The sequence below is a fragment of the Anguilla anguilla genome, chromosome 1 (assembly GCF_013347855.1).
Source record: "Anguilla anguilla isolate fAngAng1 chromosome 1, fAngAng1.pri, whole genome shotgun sequence".
Lineage (NCBI taxonomy): Eukaryota > Metazoa > Chordata > Actinopteri > Anguilliformes > Anguillidae > Anguilla > Anguilla anguilla.
The window spans coordinates 29,929,557-29,940,087 of NC_049201.1; the positions used below are offsets into that span (position 1 = coordinate 29,929,557).

The 10,531-nt window shown below is 43.1% G+C and overlaps 1 protein-coding gene across 5 annotated transcripts in view; it reads right to left on the reverse strand.

Annotated features, from left to right (window-relative positions):
• Window positions 1–10,531, reverse strand: part of LOC118228800 (kinase D-interacting substrate of 220 kDa B-like) — a 53,537-nt gene that overhangs the window by 38,972 nt on the left and 4,034 nt on the right. For all 5 annotated transcript variants that reach the window (XM_035420266.1, XM_035420247.1, XM_035420229.1 and 2 more), the window contains exons 2-8: window positions 9,287–9,420; window positions 7,438–7,536; window positions 5,493–5,591; window positions 2,450–2,548; window positions 1,792–1,890; window positions 1,534–1,632; window positions 1,017–1,214 (exon numbers count right to left, since the gene is read on the reverse strand). In XM_035420266.1, coding sequence (XP_035276157.1) covers window positions 1,017–1,214; window positions 1,534–1,632; window positions 1,792–1,890; window positions 2,450–2,548; window positions 5,493–5,591; window positions 7,438–7,536; window positions 9,287–9,418 — 825 coding nt within the window. In that variant the 5' untranslated portion in view covers window positions 9,419–9,420. The remainder of the gene's footprint in view (window positions 1–1,016; window positions 1,215–1,533; window positions 1,633–1,791; window positions 1,891–2,449; window positions 2,549–5,492; window positions 5,592–7,437; window positions 7,537–9,286; window positions 9,421–10,531) is intronic.

A 10,531-nucleotide genomic window follows, 5' to 3' on the forward strand; every position in this document is an offset into this window, starting at 1 on the left:
CAGACACAACCGCAAGCACACACACACGCACACACACAAACATGCACAGACACAGACACAAACAAACAAATGCATTTGCTAAGTAGTGCTGGCAGCCTTTGTGTATTGTACTGCACAGACGCTTGTAATGGTTTTGCTGAAGCATGGTGAAGACTACTGTATGTTTGAACAGAGAGGGCTGGGAGTTCTGCTGAAGGAGCTGTTGGTATTTCAGTCACACAGAGCTGGAGCTCACTGAGAGCTGCAAAATTCTTTGATGTTTGAGCTAAGTTTCCTTCACAGTATAGCAGCCTTCTCTTTTCAGAAGAAATGCCACTCAGCTAGCTCTGGGTCCCCAATCAGCCTATTCCTCACAAAGCTGCACAAATGGAGAATGTGCAAAAATAACAACTATTGAAATTGGCATAACTAAAGTAAGGGTCACTGCTATGAAAATACACAAGGCAAGGTCATATTGATGTGTTGTTTGGATATACAGTGAGCTCCACATTGTTTGGGACAAAAACTTTTCTTTTTCTCGATTCAGCTCTGTACTTCGCTGATTTGTAATCAAACAATTCACATGTTGTAAAAATGCAGATTCTCTAGAAAATGTATTTTTGGGATCGCTGTCTTGCTGTAAGATGAATTGTCGTCCATTGTGTTTGGAGGAATTTGGTTGAACTTGAGCAGATAGGATATCTCAGTATAATCATATGTGCCCTACCATGTTACACTGATCAAATCTTTTGTGAATGGTTTGGTTGCAAAACCTAAAATTGCAAAGTACATAGCAAAATCAAGAAAATATGTAAATATATGTCTGTGTCCAAAATATTATGGAGCTCTCTGTACATACATATAGTTTTTTAGTGTAAACTTCAGCCAGGTGTGCATATTTTTCATTTATTGATGTGTCACCTTCAACCAAACATCTAGCATTGGATGCAGGTGCATGTTTCCTTGTTGTTTGGATAGATAACCACTTTGCTCCAGGTCTCTAAGAACCCAGCTGCTTGACCGGGTGGAGCGCCTACCCTGTCGGGAATGTTCACGTAGGTTCCGGCATCCAGCAGGTCCTGGACGATCTCGGTGTGGCCCTCTTTGGCGGCGAACATCAGGGCCGTGTTGCCGTCCTTGTCCGTCATGTTGACGTTGGGGTTCCTCTGCAGGAGCTCTCTGACCACTTCAGCGTATCCACCCCTCACGGCCACGATCAGAGCCGTCATGGAGTTCTGCACCAGCAAGAGGGGGGTAGGGGCCATCAGGTGACATCATAATGACACTGCACCGACCGCATTTTCTATGACACCGCAACGTAAACAACCTGGAAGGTTTGTAACAGCTCAAAGACAGCCTACCAAAAGAAGATCTAAAATTGCAACGTGCCAACTGCCCCTTCTATGACAACAGCCTGTCCGCTGGACAGTTTCTGCATAAGCAGCATGACACAGCAGTTGCAGATGCGGACAGACACGGAGTCGTCGGTGAGGGTGTTCATTTGTTTTGTTTCATAGAAAATCATCAGAGGCCTGGCCGAAGTTCCATACGTACCGCACCCTCCTGGTCCACATCGGCCCCGTTGTCCAGCAGGTGCATCACGCAGTCATAGTGGCCCTTCCTGGATGCCCAGATCAGGGGTGTGGTGCCATACTGAGAGACGGGGGAGGGAGGGAGGAAAGTTGCCCGTCAATCCAATACCAATACTCACACGAACATTCCAAATCACAGCGGGACGACTCCTGTCTGCTAAAAGCTATTTTCGGAAGTGATCGAATTTCCTACCTCAAAAAAAATAAACTGGACGCGTACCTTGTCGGAACAGTTGACTTTGCCTCCGTACTGGAGCAGAAGGCGGACGATCTCCGCGTGACCTCGTCCTGCCGCCCAAATAATGGGGTAGACGCTGTACTGCTCCCGGCAGACAGAAACAAAATTACACACATTGTCCGGTGAGTCAATTTCCCGCGCGTCGAACGCAGAGTGACCTCTCAGACTTTACGGGTCCAAAGGTCAGTGAGTGAACCTGATTTAGACGGTAGAGCACCGCACAGAGCAACCGACTCGCTGACCAACTGACTGAGTGAGCTAGCGACTGAGCCAGTTTACACCAACCTGTACAGCCATTATACAAACCATCATTCAATTACCTGTATTTCATGCATGTGAATATAGTAGTTTAGCACATGGGCACATTCAGAGAATAAGGTAAAAAAAAAACTGGCCTAATGAGATTCCCTAACAACATTAATGTGTGTTTTATTGAAGGATACAGAGGGAAATAGCAGCCCAAAATTCATTTGTGAAATATATTTAATATGACAAATATAATATATGGCAGAATGACTTATCAACCCATCTAATCAAGACGCACTCTCTCTCATCATATTTTGAGCCCAGGATGCAGGCAGGGGCCATGCGTTTGAGAAGGCAGCACTTAATGCTAAATATAGAGAGTTCTGGAACTTACCTGCCCAGTGATGTTGGGATTAGCTCCCTTTTCCAACAGTAGTCTGGCCACTTCAGTACGTCCCTTGTAGGCTGCCCACATGAGGGCGCTCCAACCCCCCTGCAGCAGACATGTGTGAGCAACACACACACACAAACACACACACAAACACACGCACACACACACATACACACACACACACACAAACACACGCGCGCACACACACACACACACACACACCCACACACGCACAAACACACAATTAGCCCCATAAACTATCATCATAAAACACACTTTAAACTGGGCACGTTTGGAGGTAAAAAATAATAATAAATAGACATCTAAAGCATTCTCATGGCAACACTGTTTGCCTGGTAAAATTAAGGTTAAATAAATGTTAAAAAATAAAGTAGCACCCACAGTGCATTTCCTATTGGCAATTGACTGATATTACAATACCCAAGTAAAGCCTTTCAGCCAATTCAAACACATAGCCTATTTCTTATGGAGGTAATTTATGTTCAAATAAAATAAAGGAGTTAAAAATGCAAGAGACAAATGTATCTGCTCGTTTAGGTTTAAAAATAGTAATATCTCCTGATCAATATGATGGATTGTATTATGAATCCCATGTCAAATGAGATATGTGAGGACAGGACATGTGTGTCCCAACAGGACAATTACCAAAGGTGCATGGAAGAAACTACAAAAGGAATGGCTTAAAAACAAGAAACCCAGCCAAAGCCTTGAGACTTCGATTTAAATCCCACTGAAAATCTGTGGTATGGCCTGAAAATTTCTGACCGCTGACAATCTCTGTTTAACCTGGCAGAGGAATGAGAAAGAATTCAAAATGTAAATGTGCAGACATACCCAAGAGGGTTTGACGCTGTAATTACTACCAAAGCCCTACCTACAAAATACTGACTCCGAGGGGCAAATACTTTTGGAATTAGAAACGGAAGGCCTTTCTTTTTTTTCTAGAAAAGTGTTGTTAAATCGAAAAATAGCATCATGTGTTGAATTTACTGTGTTTGTGAAAGGGATATAAAAAATATTCCAATGCATTAAAATTTGAAGGTGTAACAGGACAAAACGTAAAAAGTTCAAGGGGGTGAATATATTCAAGGTGCTGTAGGTTTGTTTTATTCCTAATATTTTTATTGCATGACCTGTTCATTTCATGTTATTTCCAGTGCTTACTTTTCTGTTCGTAGTTTTTATTGTCAGCAGTAATTTTGCATCATCAGGAAAGAGCTTTGAATTTTTGTATGATATGCAAATAAATGTGTAAATAAAGTTTTTTATTCTTTTACACGTGAAAAATTGGCCCAGTGCACAGCAACTACTGTAGACAACTCCTTTTTTATCACATATTTAAAAGCACAGCAATTATTTCTGCTAAACAAAACTTTCAGAACAAGCTAGTTACCACTTCATTGCTGTAACTTCTCCCAACAACATTCCAGGTGCCCACAAGCTAAGCACAATTATCGGTGAGAAAAGGTTCCCCTAAAGTAATGCCTTTCTTGTCGAGTTGAAAATAAGTCACTGGCTAGAAGGCGAGAGCATTCGAGTGAACACAGTTCTGAAACAGAGGTCTTAGCAGGAGTCCAGGCCATAATGGGATTAAACAAGGGATAATCACATTTCAAACAGTCATATGAACATTTTTCAAGCTAATCTGAAAATGCAACTGACAAGCGCGGCCATTTCTGCTCTCGAGTTGACAGAGCGTCTGTGTGTGGGCAACGCTGCCATTTTTAGGAACTGACTTCAGGCCGCCAACGGTGACTAATGCACATTTCACGTGTCAGATGAAACTCTTTAAACTCACGGGCCAGCTGAGGGCCAGCAAACCTTGCGCTAGTGTTATTATTATCGCGTCCCTGCAGACTTGCTGGCACCCCAGCAGCTTAAACGCGTCAAGACTGCTGCGAGTCCCACTACGAGGGACTGACTCACCTAGAGGAGAGTTTAATAAGGAGCTCAGAAAGAGTCGGACCTGCATGCCAGGGCACATTAAACCGCATAATCCACACACTGCCAGGAAAAAAACAATTGTAGGAGCCATGTGTCGGCAACAACCAGTAGAACAGTGGCATAAGTACTCTTTTCACTGTGTACAATGTTCAGATATAAAGGTAAAAGCTGTTAGAATTTCCATAATGATGAGGGAACTTGTAACCATGTCATGTTATTTAGCATTTTCCCCTTGTTTTTGTACGTACGTTTGAATATTTTGTTTGAATATTGTGCGGCCTACTCCCCTCAAGTGATAACGTTTGAATACATCTTATGTCCGTCCAAAATCGTGACGGGGCACTTTGCTGTAGAAGGTGCCACCTCTTGGATGACACATTAAGCAGAGGTCACTAACACGCTGCGATCATTAAAATATACCCTTGCCAAATTCCCATGACAACCGGCTCTCTACATCTGGCCACCTAATCAACCCCTATATTTCACTGCCAACACAATCCCTTGCACTCCCTTCATGATTTCCCAGGTCATCAATGCAGAAGAGAATTACATTTTTGGTAGGCCTACCTGGTTAAAAAAGGTAAAAATTAAAATGTAAAAAATTATTAAAAGGAGCTTGTGGAATCGTGGATGCACAAAAAAGATTATGAAGGAGTTAGTAAACTAGTTTTAATTTCTGTTCAGAAGTCACAAATTTAAACTGTAAATAAACAAAACAAAATGGCAGTAAAGCTGCAGAAAGCAGAAACAGCACAACTATACAACTATAATGTACAAAAGCAAAAATAAAAGTATCGTAGGAGTAGAATCGTAAAACTTAAGTAGAATAAAAACTACTAAAAAAAGTTGTACTCAATTTAATTTTAATTTAAAAAAATTAAATCAAAATGAGGAGACTAACTACAATTGTCTTGTACAACACTACAAACCAAATCCAAAAACTGGCGTAAAATATCAGAACTGTCCATTAGAAAACTAAGAACTGTAAACTAAAAACAGGAGTAGAAGCGCAGAATTTAATAACAGCAAAAACCTGTATAACACCCCAGTAGGCACCCGCCCAATTCTCAGCCCTCCTCACCATATCCCGGTGCTCCAGGTTGGCATTGTTGGCAAGCAGCTCCGTCACTACCTCGACGTGGCCCTCCCTGGCGGCTGAGATCAGCGCCGTCCAGCAGTCCTGCGGGGCAGCGGAGCAGAGGGCGGAGCAGGTCACCGGGGGGGGGGACGCAGATTTGGGACACCGCCAGCTCCAACCGAGCTGTGCCACGGCGCCGTACCTACCGGCTGGTCATACCAGGTGCTCATGGACACGGCTGACGGGCAGGACGGACAGAACGGCGCGGTCGATCGGAGTCGGGCGTACGCTCCCGGGTCTGCCTTCACCTATCCGCTTTTTGCGCGGCGAGAGGGCGAATGCGTGTGTGTGTGTGTGTGTGTGTGTGTGTGAGAGCAGACCTGGGCCGGGGATATATACACCCAGTGATTTACTCAACTACAGGCATGTTTTGTTCTCTGGGTGCTTATTATAGGGCTCTGTGTTTATCGTCGAGAGTGACGAATTCAGCAAGCTGGCACTGCGGGGCTTTCAGTCAAACTTAGCTAACCGCTCTCTGAGGGCAACCGAGGCTAATTGCTGAAACTCGTCCGTTCGCTCATTGTTAAGTCGAAATTCATTCGAACCTTTCTGCAAAGACGTCAGCCAAAGTGAACCCCTGACAAAGCTGGATATACGAAGCTCGCGCTCATTTCATGGCCCTGACGGGATTCTGCTTCAGGAGGTGGCCACCGAGGGCTCAGCATAACTGTAATTTGTCGTAGTCTAATCCCACATCTGTCGTTAAGGATACAGGGTTCAATAAAAACGGTGTGTGTGCTGCATATTCAGAGTGTGTCAACCTTTTTATACTTTGTCCCAATGGTATTCTATATGTATGTATGTGTGTGTATGCATATGGATATATACATATGTGTTTATACATGTGTATATATATATATATATATATATATATAGATATAGATAGATAGATAGATAGATAGTACACCCACACACACACACACACACACAGTTTCCACAGGCTAGAGATACTGACATGGCCTATAAGAGGCTCTGAATGTACACAAATTTCACAATTTACAGATGCTTACTACATCTAATTAAACACTTTCCTGGGGTTTTCTTTCTATTTAAAACTGCTGTGTTGTCCTGTGGGGGTTGTGTTGAAAATTGTACTGTATGGCTTAAAATGCTGAGTCATGTGCCATATTTAAATGAAAGGGTTGGGCTCTTTACTTAAATAAAATCACAGAGAATTAAGTAAAATGCATTCTCTGCAGCCTCATGTATAATTCATAGGAATGCTATAATCTTGTAATTTTCCTTTTGTTCAAAATGGAATCACTTCACCCATTGTCATGCAAAAGTTTATTAAATTAGCATTAAGAAAGACTGGGATGTAGTCACTATTAGTTCCAAATTAGAAATGAAAAAGGGTCATTTCTTTACACTGACCCACTTCCATAAAACTGGACACCAGTACGTGGTGTGTGTTTTAAAGGAGTCATTCCTATGTTCCCAGGGTCCTATGTTCCCCAGATTTATATGGCACATAATGGAAACACGACAAAGGGTCCTATGTTCCCAGGGTCCTATGTTCCCCAGCTCTACATGAAACCTTATCTGTGTTCAGTAGATAGAGACAGAGACAGTAAATCAATGATTGTTTGTCTTACTCCAGAAAACGATGTCAGCTAGGTCTATCAGCAAACAAATGGCTTAGCTATGCTCAGAAGTCCACAATAATAATAATATTTTCCAAGAAATTATGAAAAATTGTTCATAACGTTTTGTCAGGTGCAGTAGAACTTAGGACCCTGGGAACACAGACACGCTCCCGTTCTAAACATGTAGTCTGTTTTAAACCTATTTTGATAACCCTGTTCACAGACAAAGACAAGCAAACAACCAGGAGGAAATATGTCCACAGTGTGGTTTTGAGGTTTTTTTTTTTTTGTTTGTTACATACAACATCATCCAGGTTGATGTTGGCTCCCCTCCTGATTAGCTCCTGGACGATCTCCAAGCTTCCCTGCTCTGCGGCCAACATCAGCGCTGTCTGCCCGCTCTGTGGGGACAGGAAGTGACACGCTCATTTCCCACCTCTTCATTTTGTAATGTTATTCAATGATCACTCCTAAACTCCTAAGGCCCACAATATAACCATATTACAATGTGCTTTAACTCTACATTAATATGTCAAGCTCACGGCTATTACTTATCCCCAATACTCAGGCAATGTTGTGGCAATGAATGGTCCAAGAATTTTAAGAGCTATGGAGAATTTTGTACTACTTTTTTTCCCCCCCGATGTAACTCCTCCATAAATGTATTACTTGTTTACAGCAATGAAAGTGGCACTTACATTGAACAAGAAGGTTTTAATGTTCTGCCAATCAACAATGCACTCAGATTGGGTTACCCAGCACAGACTCTCTGTGTAATTATGTACCTCAAGGGTCTCAACTGATTGGGTCTTATTGAGCACTCTATTGTGTATCTGACATCTCTTAATGGTTACTTCAAGACAGGGATGAACAACCCTGTTCCTGGAGATCTACTGTCCTGTATGTTTTCATTTCAGCCCTAATTTTTCACACTTGATTCTACTAATCAGCAGCTCAAAAAGACATCTAGCTGTTGAATGAGGTGTGCTTTGTTAGGGTTGGAGTGAAAACCTAGAGGGTGGTACATCTCCAAGAACAGGGTTGGGCAGTCCTGCTTTAAGTCCTTTAAAGACAAAAATGTGTTTTGAAAAGTTTTATTTTTTATCTTTTTAATTTGTGCTAATAAAAAGACTCATTAAAAGGCATTATTCAAATACACTGATTTTAGAATGTGTACAGTTCATTAATTGTAGTCGGCACTTTCTAATTATCCAAATGAAACAACAAATCATGATTAAACTTAGCGTTCATTTGCATTGCTATTTTAGAAAATTTCCACCTATACACAAAAACATAGCATTGAACAATAATGCATTCCTTACTTAAAGAAGACAAATTGCATAATGATGTGAAAATAAAACATTACCGGTTTGAGCCAGTTCAGGTTTTATTAGAAGCGAGGGAGTGCACTGAGAGGAATAATAAGGAGACCAGAGCTGGCTCAAACCGCTGAATTAGAGTTTCATTTCCACATCCGTGGGCCAGGGGCTGGAGTGCTAAAGAGCCTGCTTCAAAAACAGCAATCAATTTATGCCTAATTGTCTCCAGCGGTCGGGTCACCGACCGACTCCAGTCCAGGTCGTAAATTGCGAGCCTCTCCATTTCCGCCCGAACCTGCCTTTAGCATCAGGGACGAGACTGAGAGAACTTTACAGGCCTTTACATTCTCGGACAAACTGCCCACAGGGACGTGTCAGTGAAGATATAATGTGTGGGCGTGGCACATGTGGCAAGCAGTAGTTTAAATCCCAATAACAGCAGGGAGAAAGTGTATCACACCAGACTTAACGGTGCAGCAAAAGTGGCAGTGTCACCTTCAAAATTAATATACAAGCCTGTCGTATTTCAGTTGAAAAATTTGGATATAACTGAAAATAATGGCAAAAAGTTACAAGTGAACAGCAACAGTGCTGAAACCCCGCCCCCTTTAATATGAGCTTTAATATACAATGGAGACAGGCTGTTAACTGCCCAATTAAAACAAGCAATTAGCCCCCAAAAACCAGGTGAGGTTTTTTCAACTACTTTAACTAATCAATTACGAAACATGCTGATTAGCAACCCTGTGTATCTCTAGTACCAGGGTTGGGGAGCACTGATGTAAGTGATGGTTAACTTCGCCAGACTAGAGGGTGTCTGCTGGAGACTCACTTCGCTGCGTCCGTCCACCTCCTTGAACTTGTCCAAGTGGGCCCTGATGGCCGCCATGTCTTCCTCCTCTACCGCGCTGAAGAGGCTCTGGGTGGCCAGAGTGGACATCTTTAGAGACGTGGTGGTATCCATGTCTGTGGAACAGGCAACACAGCACACCACGTTAAACACTTCTGGTCAGTAGGAAAACTCAGCCCTTGTACATTCAGACCAATCAGAACGCTCCTGTCAACTTACAGTAGCATCTATCAACACATCACAGGGAGCAATCCAACCATAAATGTTTGTTCGAAAACAGGAACTTTCAGGCGTCTCAGGACATCTTATGTCCAGGTTTCAGGGCTCAGTGCAGAATGAACGCCACAGTTGTTTGTGCTTCCTAACAAGGCACTCGACAGAGGCCACTATTTTAAAAAGCTTGGCTTCGGGATGTCTAAGCCTCTTAAATTGAGACTGCTGTTGCCGGTTTCGAACGTAATGGCCAGAAAACGAGGAAACTTTGTTTGAAACTCAAACAGACAAATGATGATAAACGCAGATAGATCTTGGTCGTCTGTTCAGAGCCATCAAGAGAAATGAGGGCAATCAGTGATAACGACAAGCCGCAGTAACTACGGCCCAGTTGTAGGCAGGCCTGTTTTTGCACTGGAGCGCGGTTTACTTAATTGGATTTAGGGGACTCGGCTCTTACCCCACATCTCATTATTTGAGTTTAAGTCAACGCCCCCCCCCACACCCCCACCCCCGCCACCCCCCACCTTGACGTTACAGTTCCGATTACAGGCTTTGGACAAAAGCAGTCATCTTTACCGCACCGTGGCAGCAGTGTTCCACATCAGAGCCTCAATTTCAGAACAATGGAGTTCACCACAAACACGACCGCGCCCATGAAGTCGCCACGGGGCGCACGTGCCCCGCTTGTTTAGTGCGGCCAGCCTTGCAACTCATGCACTCCCGGGTGCTTCTGAGATCACACATAAACAGATTCAACCCTGCTATCAGCCTCGGCTGATATGAAAACGACCGTGACGTACTGAAAACTCCCAGACACCTTAACATTAGCCTACATATTTAAAACAATGAGGTCGGCACGAGGCAGGCTGTTCTGTGTATTTAAGCTAGGAACGGCCAAAGCTTTGGTAAGGGAGGGTCAATGTCCAGAGTGTGCATTGTATCTGTCTGCAGAAGATAACCTGTCACATTTAAAACAGTTACATGGAGGCCTACATCCAAAACCACACCTCA